General features: G+C 39.0%; 1 protein-coding gene across 4 annotated transcripts in view; it reads right to left on the bottom strand.

The window, feature by feature from the left end:
- LOC139386634 (CREB regulated transcription coactivator 1a) overlaps window positions 1–12,705 on the bottom strand; it is a 39,617-nt gene that overhangs the window by 14,533 nt on the left and 12,379 nt on the right. For all 4 annotated transcript variants that reach the window (XM_071132379.1, XM_071132376.1, XM_071132377.1 and 1 more), the window contains exons 6-7: window positions 6,198–6,283; window positions 4,571–4,605 (exon numbers count right to left, since the gene is read on the bottom strand). In XM_071132379.1, the coding sequence (XP_070988480.1) occupies window positions 4,571–4,605; window positions 6,198–6,283 (121 nt within the window). The remainder of the gene's footprint in view (window positions 1–4,570; window positions 4,606–6,197; window positions 6,284–12,705) is intronic.

Genomic DNA, 12,705 nt, shown 5'->3' on the forward strand with positions numbered 1-12,705 from the left:
ACTGAATTAAAATTGATTTTCTCTCACCCGTCTACACACAATACCCCATGACAAAGTGAAAACATGTTTTTTGAAAATGTTGCTAATTTATAGAAAATAAAATACAGAAATGTCTAATGTATTTAAGTATTCACACCCCTGTGTCAATACTCTGTAGAAGCACCATTGGCAGCGATTACACCTGTGAGTCTTTCTGGGTAAGTCTCAATGAGCTTTCCACACCTGGATTGTGCAACAATCGGCCATTATTCTTTTCAAAATTCTTCAAGCTCTGTGAAATTGGTTGTTGATCATTGCTAGACAACCATTTTCAGGTCTTCCCATAAATTTTCAAGTAGATTTAAGTCTAAACTGTAACTCTGCCACTCAGGAACATTCAAGGTCTTCTTGGTAAGCAAATCCAGTGTAGATTTGGCCTTATGTTGTAGGTTATTGTCCTGCTGAAAGGTGAATCAATCTCCCAGTGTCTGGTGGAAAGCAGACTGCAAATAATCTGGGTGGCCATTTGATTAGTTGTTCAGGAGTCTTATGGCTTGTTAGAAGCCTCATGGACCTAGACCTGGCGCTCCGGTACCGCTTGGCGTGCAGTAGCAGAGAGAACCGTCTATGACTAGGGTGACTGAAGTCTTTGACAATTTTTAGGGCCTTCCTTTGACACCGCCTGGTATAGAGTATAACATGACAAGCATACCCATAACATGATGCAGACACCACTATGCTTGAAAATGTAGAGTGTTATTCAGTAATGTGTTGTATTTGCCCCAAACATAAGGCTTTGTATTGAGGACAAAAATGAATTGCTTTGCCAATTTAGTTTGCAGTATTACTTTAATGCCTTATTGCAAACAGGATGCATGTTTTAGAATATTTTTGTTCTGTACAGGCTTCCTTCTTTTCACTCTGTCAATTAGGTTAGTATTGTAGAGTAACTACAATATTGTGGATCTATCGTCAGTTTTTTCCTGTCACAGCTATTAAACTCTAACTGTTTTAAAGTCACCATTGGTGACCGCTCAACCAATCATGGTGAAATCCCTGAGCGGTTTCCTTCCTTTTCGGCGACTGAGGAAGGATGCCTATATCTTTGTAGCAACTGGGTGTATTGATACACCATCCAAAGTGTAATTAATAACTTCACCATGCTCAAAGGGATATTAAATGCCAGCTTTTTTAACCATTTACCAATAGGTGCCCTTCTTTGCAAGGCATTGGGAAAACCTCCCTGGTCTTTGTGGTTGAATATGTCTTTGAAATTCACTGCTTGACTGGGTGACCTTAGAGATATTTGTGTCGGGTACAGAGCTGAGGTAGTCATTCAAAAATCATGTTAAACACTATTATTGCACACAGAGTGAGTCCATGCAACTTATGTGACTTGTTAAGCACATTTTTACCCCTGAACTTATTTATGTTTGCCATAACAAAAGGGGTTGAATACTTATTGAATCAAGACATTTCAGCTTTTCAATTTGTATTAATTTGTAAAATGTAGAAAAACCAAATTTCACTTTTACATTCAATTCAGGCTGTAACAACAAAATGTGGAAAAAGTCAAGGGGTGTGAATACTTTCTGAAGGCGCTAAGTATTATTTTGTTGTAGTGGGGACTAACATTCAAGCTCTATAAAAATGATAATTTAAGGAAAATGTGTTTAGTTTAAAAGTATTAAGGTGTCTAATAGAATAAACGTGGCAAAAAAAATGTAGACATTAATAAATGCATTTCCATAGCGTCCAATGTTTTTTACAATGGTGGGGGTGTGCTAAAATGGAGGCATGTTGGCTTCAACAAAAGCGCCCTGTCCGCCATCTAGTATACTGAATATATTTAAATCATTGGGTAGTATATGCACAGCCAGCCAATTTCACAGGCTGCTGCAGAGTATGTAAAACAACATAGAAAAATAAATCAGAATTGTGGATTTCCCTTGGAAATGTACACTACCGTTCAAAAGTTTGGTGTCACTTAGAAATGTCCTTGTTTTCCATGAAAACAAACATGAAATGAATTGCAAAATGAATAGGAAATATGGTCAAGACGTTGACAAGGTTATAAATAATGATTTAATTGAAATAATAATTGTGTCCTTCAAACTTCGCTTTGTCAAAGAATCCTCCATTTGCAGCAATTACAGCCATGCAAACCTTTGGCATTCTAGTTGTCAATTTGTTGAGGTAATCTAAAGAAATTTCATCCCATGCTCCCTGAAGCACCTCCCACAAGTTCGATTGGCTTGATGGGCACTTCTTACGTACCATACGGTCAAGCTGCTCCCACAACAGCTCAGTAGGGTTGAGATCCGGTGACTCTGCTGGCCACTCCATTATAGACAGAATACCAGCTGACTGCTTCTTCCCTAAATAGTTATTGCATAGTTTGGAGCTGTGCTTTGGGTCATTGTCCTGTTGTAGGAGGAAATTGGCTCCAATTAAAGCGCTGTCCACAGGGCACGGCATGGCGTTGCAAAATGGAGTGATAGCCTTCCGTCTTCAAGATCCCTTTTACCCTGTACAAATCTCCCACTTCACCACCACCAAGGCACCCCCAGACCATCACATTGCCTCCCCCATGCTTGACAGATGGCGTCAAGCACTACTCCAGCATAATTTCATTTTTTTTCTGTGTCTCACGAATGTTCTTTGTGATCCGAACACCTCAAACTTGGATTTGTCTGTCCATAACACTTTTTTCCAATCTTCTTCTGTCCAGTGTCTCTGTTCTTTTGCCAATTTTAATCTTTTCTTTTTATTGGCCAGTCTGAGATATGACTTTTTCTTTGCAACACTGCCTAGAAGGCCAGCATCCCGGAGTTGCCTCTTCACTGTTGACGTTGAGACTGGTTGTTTTGCGGGTACAGGAGTCTGTTTCTCAAACTAGACACTAATGTACTTGTCTTCTTTCTCAGTTGTGCACCGGGGCCTCCCACTCCTCTCTATTGTGGTTAGAGCCACTTTGCACTGTTCTGTGAAGGGAGTAGTACACAGCATTGTATGAGATCTGCAGTTCCTTGGCAATTTCTCGCATGAAATAGCCTTCATTTCTCAGAACAAGAACAGACTGACGAATATCAGAAGAAAGTTATTTGTTTCTGGCCATTTTGAGCCTGTAGTCAAACCTACAAATGCTGACGCTCCAGATACTCAACTGGTCTAAAGAAGGCCAGTTTTATTGCTTCTTTAATTAGCACAACAGTTTTCAGCTGTGCTAACAATTGCAAAATGGTTTTCTAATGATCAATTAGCGTTTTAAACTGATAAACTTGGATTAGCTAACACAACGTGCTATTGGAACACAGGAGTGATGGTTGCTGATAATGGGCCTCTGTACGCCTATGTAGATATTCAAATTAAAATCAGCCATTTCCAGCTACAATAGTCATTTACAACATTAACAATGTCTACACTGTAATTCTGATCAATTTCATGTGATATTAATGGACAAAAAAAGTAGCTTTTCTTTCAAAATCAAGGAAATTTATTTTGAAAGGTAGTGTACATGGTCCTTCGAGCCGGATAGGAAGTTAGTCCGGATAGGAAGCGAATAGTCCTTTTTGAGGTCAGTTCGGTTAGAATATTCAAAAATAAATATGGTTTTCTATTTCGGTATCCATCTATTTTTTTTTACATTAAATGCACTATGCATTATGTGGGCTGAATGCTGTAACACAGAATAAAAATATATAAAAAAGTTTTTAAAAACTATTAAAATGGTAGTGACTACCCACTATTGCTTATTAACCATAATTTATTCACATTACTTTATTTTAATTAAACATTTGTTTTATTTTATTTTAGTAGTTCTTCAAAGTAAATAAGGTATACTTATATGACTGCTGAATACCAACTATCAATCACTTAAAAACATGTATTTTCTGGTAGCAATACCTTGTAAAGCAACTGCTTTTATCCCTCTCAATCATGCAGTTGGTTTTCCCTCAGTCTGTCTTTTCCACACCATTCTTATTACAGCTCAGTGCTCCACACAGACCGGGCAAGTTGGCGGGCGCGCAATGGATTATGGTCATTGTCGTTAATTACCACTTTTTCTGAGCTAAACCATGTCGAAAATGTTTCTCCCTACTACAATCGCACACTTCATGCTTGATCTGATTCATCTCTACAGAAACTACACATTCAGCTCTTCAGCTCACAAAACCCATAATGGAATTCAAACAATGGAACCAACATCGGTTAATTAGTTGTTTTAAAAAGCAAAAAATTAATTGCATACAAGCCCAAGGACAGGTTAATTGTCTCCAATTGATTTCCCTCTTATAAGATCAGGACACATATCTGCTGATATCCCTGCAAGGGAATCTGTTCGAATTCTAAAAATAACAATAACATAAAATCACACACAGCCAGAAATGGCTGGATCCACAACATTTCTCAAAGATCTAAAACTATTCCAAAATATCAGATGTCTACAGTTGAAAAAACATCAACTCATCACTAAGCCACCATAATCTGTCAGTTGTCGCAGGCTATCGTAATCAGCCATTCAAAGCTCACATGTAGTCAGGATTTGTTTTTAAATGTTACAGCCTGTGGGACTCATTGAAGTACTCACTTGATTCCTGGGACCTTGGACCTTGATGAAGCATTCTAAGGGAAAATAAAAATTACAACTCAGAATACAATACAACTCAGTTAGGGCTGTATAACAAAACAGTGGAGATACAGTTGAAGTCAGAGGTTTACAAACTAGTTTTAAATTACTCCAACCTAAGTGTTTCAACCACTCCACAAATTTCTTGTTAACAAACTATAGTTTTGGCAAGTCGGTTAGGACATCTACTTTGTGCATGACACAAGTCATTTTTCCAACAATTGTTTACAGACAGATTATTTCACTGCATCACAATTCCAGTGGGTCAGAAGTTTACATACACTAAGTTGACTGTGCCTTTAAACAGCTTGGAAATTTACATAAAATGTCATGGCTTTAGAAGCTTCTGATTGACTCAAATTATGTCAATTAGCCTATTATGTACCTGTGGATGTATTTCAAGGTCTAACTTCAAACTCAGTGCCTCTTTGCTTGATATCATGGAAAAATCCAAAGAAATCAGCCAAGACCTCAGAAGAACAATTGTAGACCTCCACAAGTCTGGTTCATCCTTGGGATCAATTTCCAAATGACTGAATGTACCACATTCATCTGTACAAACAATAGTATGCAAGTATAAACACCGTGGGACCACGCAGCAGTCATACCGCTCAGGAAGGAGACGCATTCTGTCTCCTAGAGATGAACATACTTTTGTGCGAAAAGTGCAAATTAATCCCAGAACAGTAAAGGACCTTGTGAAGATGCTGGAGGAAACATGTACAAAAGTATCTATATCCACAGTAAAACTAGTCTTATATCGACATAACCTGAAAGGCTGCTCAGCAGGGAAAAAGCCACTGCTCCTAAACCACCATAAAAAAAGCCAGACTACGGTTTGCAACTGCACATGGGGACAAAGATGGTACTTTTTGGAGAAATGTCCTCTGGTCTGATGAAACACAAATAAAACTGTTTGGCCATCATGACCCTCGTTATGTTTGGAGGAAAAAGGGGGAGGATGGAAAATTGTGGATATATTGAAGCAACATCAGTCAGGAAGTTAAAGCTTGGTTGTAAATGGGTCTTCCAAATGGACACTGACCCCAAGCATACTTCCAAAGTTGAGGCAAAATGGCTTAAGGACAACAAAGTCAAGGTATTGGAGTGGCCATCACAAAGCCCTGACCTCAATCCCATAGAAAATGTGGGCAGAACTGAAAAAGCGAGTGCGAGCAAGGAGGCCTACAAACCTGACTCAGTTACACCAGCTCTGTCAGGAGGAATGGGCTAAAAATGCATCCAACTTATTGTGGGAAGCTTGTGGAAGGCTACCCGAAACGTTTGGCCCAAGTTAAACAATTTAAAGGCAATACACTCAATTAGTATTTGGTAGCATGTAAACTTCTGACCCACTGGGAATGTGATGAAATAAATAAAAGCTGATATATAAATAAACAATTCTCTCTATTATTCTGAAATTTCACATTCTTAAAATAAAGTGGTGATCCTAACTGACCTAAAACAGGGAATTCTTATCAGGATTAAATGTCAGGAATTGTGAAAAACTGAGTTTAAATGTATTTGGCTAAGGTGTATGTAAACCTCCGACTTCAACTGTATATCACCAGATCTGGGTGCATTTCACCTTTTTACCATCCCAGTTCTGTTTCTGTTCGTCTTTGTCCATATCTGATTCTGTGTCTTCTGTCCTTGGTACATGAAGCATAAGCACTGGGGAGATTGAGGAGAAGAAAGAGGGAGAGGGAGTTGGATTTATCTAATTGTCACTTATCTAGAATAACAAAAAGCTACAAATATACAGTACCAGTCAAAAGTTTGGAAAACACACCTACTCATTCCAGGGTTTTTATTTATTTGGATTATTTTCTATGTTCTACATAATAGTGAAGACATCAACACTATGAAATAACATATGGAATCATGTAGTAACCAGAAACAAATATATTTTATATTCTTCAAAGTAGCCACCCTTTGCCTTGATGACAGCTTTGCACACGCTTGGCATTCTCTCAACCAGCTTCATCAGGTAGTCACCTGGAATGCATTTCAATTAACAGATGTGCCTTATTAAAAGTTAGTTTGTGGAATGGATTTCTTTCTTAATGCTTTTGAGCCAATCAGTTGTTTTGTGACAAGGTAGGGGTGGAAAAGAGAAGATTGCCCTATTCGGTAAAAGACCAAGTCCATATTATGGCTAGAACAGCTCAAATAAGCAAAATGAAATAACAGTCCATCATTACTTTAAGACATGAAGATCAGTCAATACGGAACATTTCAAGAGCTTAGAAAGTTTATTCAAGTGCAGTCGCACAAACCATCAAGCGCTATGATGAAACTGGCTCTCATGAGGACTGCCACCTTTATTTAACCAGGTAGGCCAGTTGAGAACAAGTTCTCATTTACAACTGCGACCTGACCAAGATAAAGCAAAGCAGTGCGACACAGAGTTACACATGGAATAAACGTACAGTCAATAACACAATAAAAAAGAATAATACAGTGTGGCAAATGAAGTAAGTTTAGGGAGCTAAGGCAATTAATTGGCCATAGTGGCGAAACAATTACAATTTAGCAATTAAAAACACTGGAGTGATAGATGAGCAGAAGATGAATGTGCAAGTAGAGATACTGGGGTGCAAAGGAGCAAGACAAGAAATAATATGGGGATGTGGTAGTTGGGTGTGCTATTTACAGATGGGCTATGTACAGGTGCAATGATCTGTAAGCTGCTCTGACAGCTGATGCTTAAAGATAGTGAGGGAGATATGAGTCTCCAACTTCAGTGATTTTTGTAATTTGTTCCAGTCATTGGCAGCAGAGAACTGGAAGGAAAGGCGGACCAAAGTAGGAGTTGGCTTTGGGGGTGACCAGTGAAATATACCTGCTGGAGCGTGTGCTACGGGTGGGTGCTGCTCCGGTGACCAGTGAGCTGAGATAAGGCGGGCCTTTACCTAGCAAAGACTTATAGATGACCTGGAGCCAGTGGGTTTGGCGACGAATATGAAGTGAGGGCCAGCCAATGAGAGCATACAGGTCGCAGTGGTGGGTAGTATATGGGGCTTTGATGACAAAACTGATGGCACTCTGATAGACTACATACAGTTTGCTGAGTAGAGTGTAGGAGTGTATTTTGTAAATGATATTGCCGAAGTCAAGGATCGGTATGATAGTCAGTTTTACGAGGGTATGTTTGGCAGCCTGAGTGAAGGATGCTTTGTTGCGAAATAGGAAGCCGATTCTAGATTTAATTTTGGATTGAAGATGCTTAATGTGAGTCAGGAAGGAGAGTTTAGGAAGGATAATTTCATTAGAGTTACAAGCCTCAGAAATTGCAGCCCAAATAAATGCTCAACAGACACATCTCAACATCAATTGTTCAGAGTAGACTTTTTTGGTTAATACATGACTCCATACATGTTATTTCATAGTGAAGACCTCAAAACTATTATTCTACAATGTAGAAAATAGTAAAAATAAAGTAAAACCCTTGAATGAGGTGGTGTCCAAACTTTTGACTGGTACTGTATATACAGTGGGGCATAAAAGTATTTAGTCAGCCACCAATTGTGCAAGTTCTCCCACTTAAAAGGATGAGAGAGGCCAACTATGACAGACAAAATGAGAAAAAAAATCCAGAAAATCACATTGTAGGATTTTTAATGAATTTATTTGCAAATTATGGTGGAAAATAAGTATTTGGTCACCGACAAACAAGCAAGATTTCTGGCTCTCACAGACCTGTAACAATATCTTTAAGAGGCTCCTCTGTCCTTCACTCGTTACCTGTATTAATGGCACCTGTTTGAACTTGTTATCAGTATAAAATACACCTGTCCACAACCTCAAACAGTCACACTCCAAACTCCACTATGGCCAAGATCAAAGAGCTGTCAAAGGACACCAGAAACAAAATTGTAGACCTGCACCAGGCTGGGAAGACTGAATCTGCAATAGGTAAGCAGCTTGGTTTGAAGAAATCAACTGTGGGAGCAATTATTAGGAAATGGAAGACATACAAGACCACTGAATCTCCCTCGATCTGGGCTCCACGCAAGATCTCACCCCGTGGGGTCAAAATGATCACAAGTGAATGACCTGCAGAGAGCTGGGACCAAAGTAACAAAGCCTACCATCAGTAACACACTACGCCGCCAGGGCCTCAAATCCTGCAGTGCCAGACGTGTCCCCCTGCTTAAGCCAGTACATGTCCAGGCCCGTCTGAAGTTTGCTAGAGAGCATTTGGATGATCCAGAATATAACTTTTTGGTAAAAACTCAACTCGTCGTGTTTGGAGGACAAAGAATGCTGAGTTGCATCCAAAGAACACCATACCTACTGTGAAGCATGGGGGTGGAAACATCATGCTTTGGGGCTGTTTTTCTGCAAAGGGACCAGGACGACTGATCCGTGTAAAGGAAAGAATGAATGGGGCCATGTATCGTGAGATTTTGAGTGAAAACCTCCTTCCATCAGCAAGGGCATTGAAGATGAAACGTGGCTGGGTCTTTCAGCATGACAATGATCCCAAACACACCGCCCGGGCAACGAAGGAGTGGCTACGTAAGAAGCATTTCAAGGTCCTGGAGTGGCCTAGCCAGTCTCCAGATCTCAACCCCATAGAAAATCTTTGGAGGGAGTTGAAAGTCCGTGTTGCCCAGCAACAGCCACCAAAACAGCACTGCTCTAGAGGAGATCTGCATGGAGGAATGGGCCAAAATACCAGCAACAGTGTGTGAAAACCTTGTGAAGACTTACAGAAAACATTTGACCTCTGTCATTGCCAACAAAGGGTATATAACAAAGTATTGAGATAAACTTTTGTTATTGACTAAATACTTATTTTCCACCATAATTTGCAAATAAATTCATTAGAAATCCTACAATGTGATTTTCTGGATTTTTTTTCTCATTTTGTCTGTCATATTTGAAGTGTACCTATGATGTAAATTACAGGCCTCTCTCATCCTTTTAAGTGGGAGAACTTGCACAATTGGTGGCTGACTAAATACTTTTTTGCCCCACTGTATATTGAAACTCCAGCATAGCCCAAAAATATTTTTGGTATCTCAGATTGTTTTGGCAATTCTCACATAGCAAACTTCATTGGGATAAAGGATGTTTGACATGCTTTTAACATTTGTATCAAACCATCTTTTAGAAAATCATGATGAAAGTGGCCATTTTAGGCCCTTGTTAGGCAAATATGTGATTGGAACAGTAGCAACAGAACGTATGATGCAACAAACGTATCTAAAACAGCATTGTTGTCTGAAAAGCATGTAAACAATGTTTTGTTCTGATGGGAAATAAAAGGTCTTCACGACTTTATTCCTCAATTTCACCTTTTATTGTAAAATCTAAAATGCGAACGTCATCATCCAAACATCACACGGAACACATCCACAGCCAAACTCATTCCATAAACTAGTCTAAATAACAGGTTGCGCTGACCCCCCCAAAAAACACAATTTAGAGACCTAACAGCTAGATTTGTTTACAATGTACCACATCTCTGGTGACCACAAGGAGAGATGTAATATTGTTTAGAAAAGAGATGTGTGTCAGTTAAGTAAACAGCAGCTAAATTCTTTATGATGGCAACCATGTTTGTTTATGTTTGAAAAGTAAAAACTCCTAATTCCTGAATGCCAATCACTATAAGATGCAAATAAACAAAATATATATATTTTTTACTTACTTTACCCACTTTTCAGCATATTACAAATCTTCGATGTACGTGTTACAGTGCATACAAGAACCGGAGCATATGACTTGTAACATGGAACCCAAACCGTCTGCACGCGTGCGCCATTGTGCATAAATTTATTTTGTCCCCCCACACCAAATGCGATCACGACACGCAGGTTAAAATATCAAAACAAAATCTGAACCAATTACATTAATTTGGGGACAGGTCGAAAAGCATTAAACATGTATGGCAATTTAGCTAGCTAGTTTGCACTTGCTAGCTAATTTGTCCTATTTAGCTAGCTTGCTGTTGCTAGATAATTTGTCCTGGGATATAAACATTGAGTTGTTATTTTACCTGAAATGAACAACGTCCTCTACTCCGACAATTAATCCACACATAAAACAGTCAACTAAATTGTTTCTAGTCATCTCTCCTCCTTCCAGGCCTTTTCTTCTCTGGACTTTATATTGCGACTTTCATAAATTAGGTGCATTACTGCCACCGACCTCGTTCGTCTTTCAGTCACCCACGTGGGTATAACCAATGAGGAGATGGCACGTGGGTACCTGCTTCTATAAACCAATGAGGAGATGGGAGAGGCAGGACTTGCACTGCGATCTGCGTCACAAATAGAACTGACTTCTATTTTAGCCCTTGGCTAAAGGAGAAATGTATATGCCAAATAAAAATAAAACCACTGGAAAGCAGGTCTGAGCTGGCAACTCTGAAGTACCATAGTTACAATCTGATGCCGCGTTCAAGACAACACTGGGAACTCCAAAAAAAGACAAGCTCCAACTGGGAAAAGTAGTTTTGAACGGTCATCCAACTCGGAATTCCAACTCGGGCATCTCTCTAGAGCTCCGACTTTCCAACCTGAAGATCACTGATGTCGTGATTTGACCTCGTATTTTTCAGAGCTCCCAGTTGTCTTGAAAGCACCATAAGTCAGTCGAGTGAACTATCCCTTGTTATAACATCTTTGGTCTGACAGACGCTTACGTGACAACTAGAATGCATTGTATGACGTCAACAAACATGACGTCACCCACAGCTGGCAAATAGCTTAGCATTAGCTCATCATAATCAGTACAACCCTCAAAAAACTGTTACACACATCATGTGTCCATTACAATCTTTGCAAGAATCAGAATGCATGATTTGTCACCAGTACTTAAAAACGTGAATAAAACAGTAAATACATTATGATCCATACATACGGTATGCTCCCGAGGGGCTCCCGAGTGGCGCAGTGGTCTAATGCACTGCATTTCAGTGCTAGAGGCATCACTACACTGCATCTTTAGTTTAACTTTTTGAAAATCCCCCCCAAAAACTGAACAAAATACCAACAAGTCTCCAAAAATGTAATTTCAGCCTGTGGTGCATGGCCTTAAGACATTGTTTGTAACAATATACTCGTAAAATAGTGATTTTGGTCCACCAGCTTCAAACAGCTGTAAAAACTATATTTTTGTTTATTGAAAAGATATTTCACAACGATTTAGATGGTACAATGATTCCCTACACTATTCAGAGCTTGTTTTCTCACAAACTGAAATGTTTAGCAACCAGGAAACGACAGAGCTGTTTACACTAGATAACACAACCACAAAATCAGAACAGCTTTCACATTTTTACAACATCTGCCTCTCCGGCGGGAGAAATCAATAGGTGAATACTGTGAAACACTATCATTCCACTATTACTGCAGATATATAATGGACATTTTCTGAAATCACAATGCACATTTATTTTGTGTAGCACAGAGGTCTTCAACCTTTTCGAGCATGAGAGACACTTTTCAAAAAGAAACATGTCGCAAGCATTTTAATTGCTATCAAATAGGCACGTCTCTTCTCCTCCCCTCTGCAACTCTTACCCAGGGCCTTTGTCTTCAAGAGAAAGTAGTGCACCATTCTCTATTAATTATATTACCAGGTATAATGACAAATAACTTTAAGGGGGCTCTATAAAATCTGAGGTTTTTATACAAAAAACGATGGTTAATATTTTTTTTAAATAGATTTTTCACTCTCAAAATGACAATTGTTCATCGAGAAACAACGAAATTGGATGTTCTGAGTCAATGTCAATGCTTTAGTCTGGAAGAAAATAACATCTATTTTAGTGTAATTCCTCTTTATTTGCGCATCTGGCCCTTTAAATTGTGCATCTAGTGTGCTGGTCTAGTGATGGTTCTGTACTGCTGCTGCTCATGTCATGGCAAAGTTGGAAAAAAGTAATAGATACAAATGATATACAGTTGAAGTCTGAAGTTTACATACACCTTAAACTGAGTTTAAATGTATTTGGCTATCACAATTCCTGACATTTAATCTTAGTAAAAATTCCCTGTTTTAGGTCAGTTAGGACTCCCACTTTATTTTAAGAATGTGAAATGTCAGAATAATATTAGCGAGAATTATTTCTTTCATCA

The sequence above is a fragment of the Oncorhynchus clarkii genome, chromosome 28, assembly GCF_045791955.1.
Source record: "Oncorhynchus clarkii lewisi isolate Uvic-CL-2024 chromosome 28, UVic_Ocla_1.0, whole genome shotgun sequence".
Classification (NCBI taxonomy): domain Eukaryota; kingdom Metazoa; phylum Chordata; class Actinopteri; order Salmoniformes; family Salmonidae; genus Oncorhynchus; species Oncorhynchus clarkii.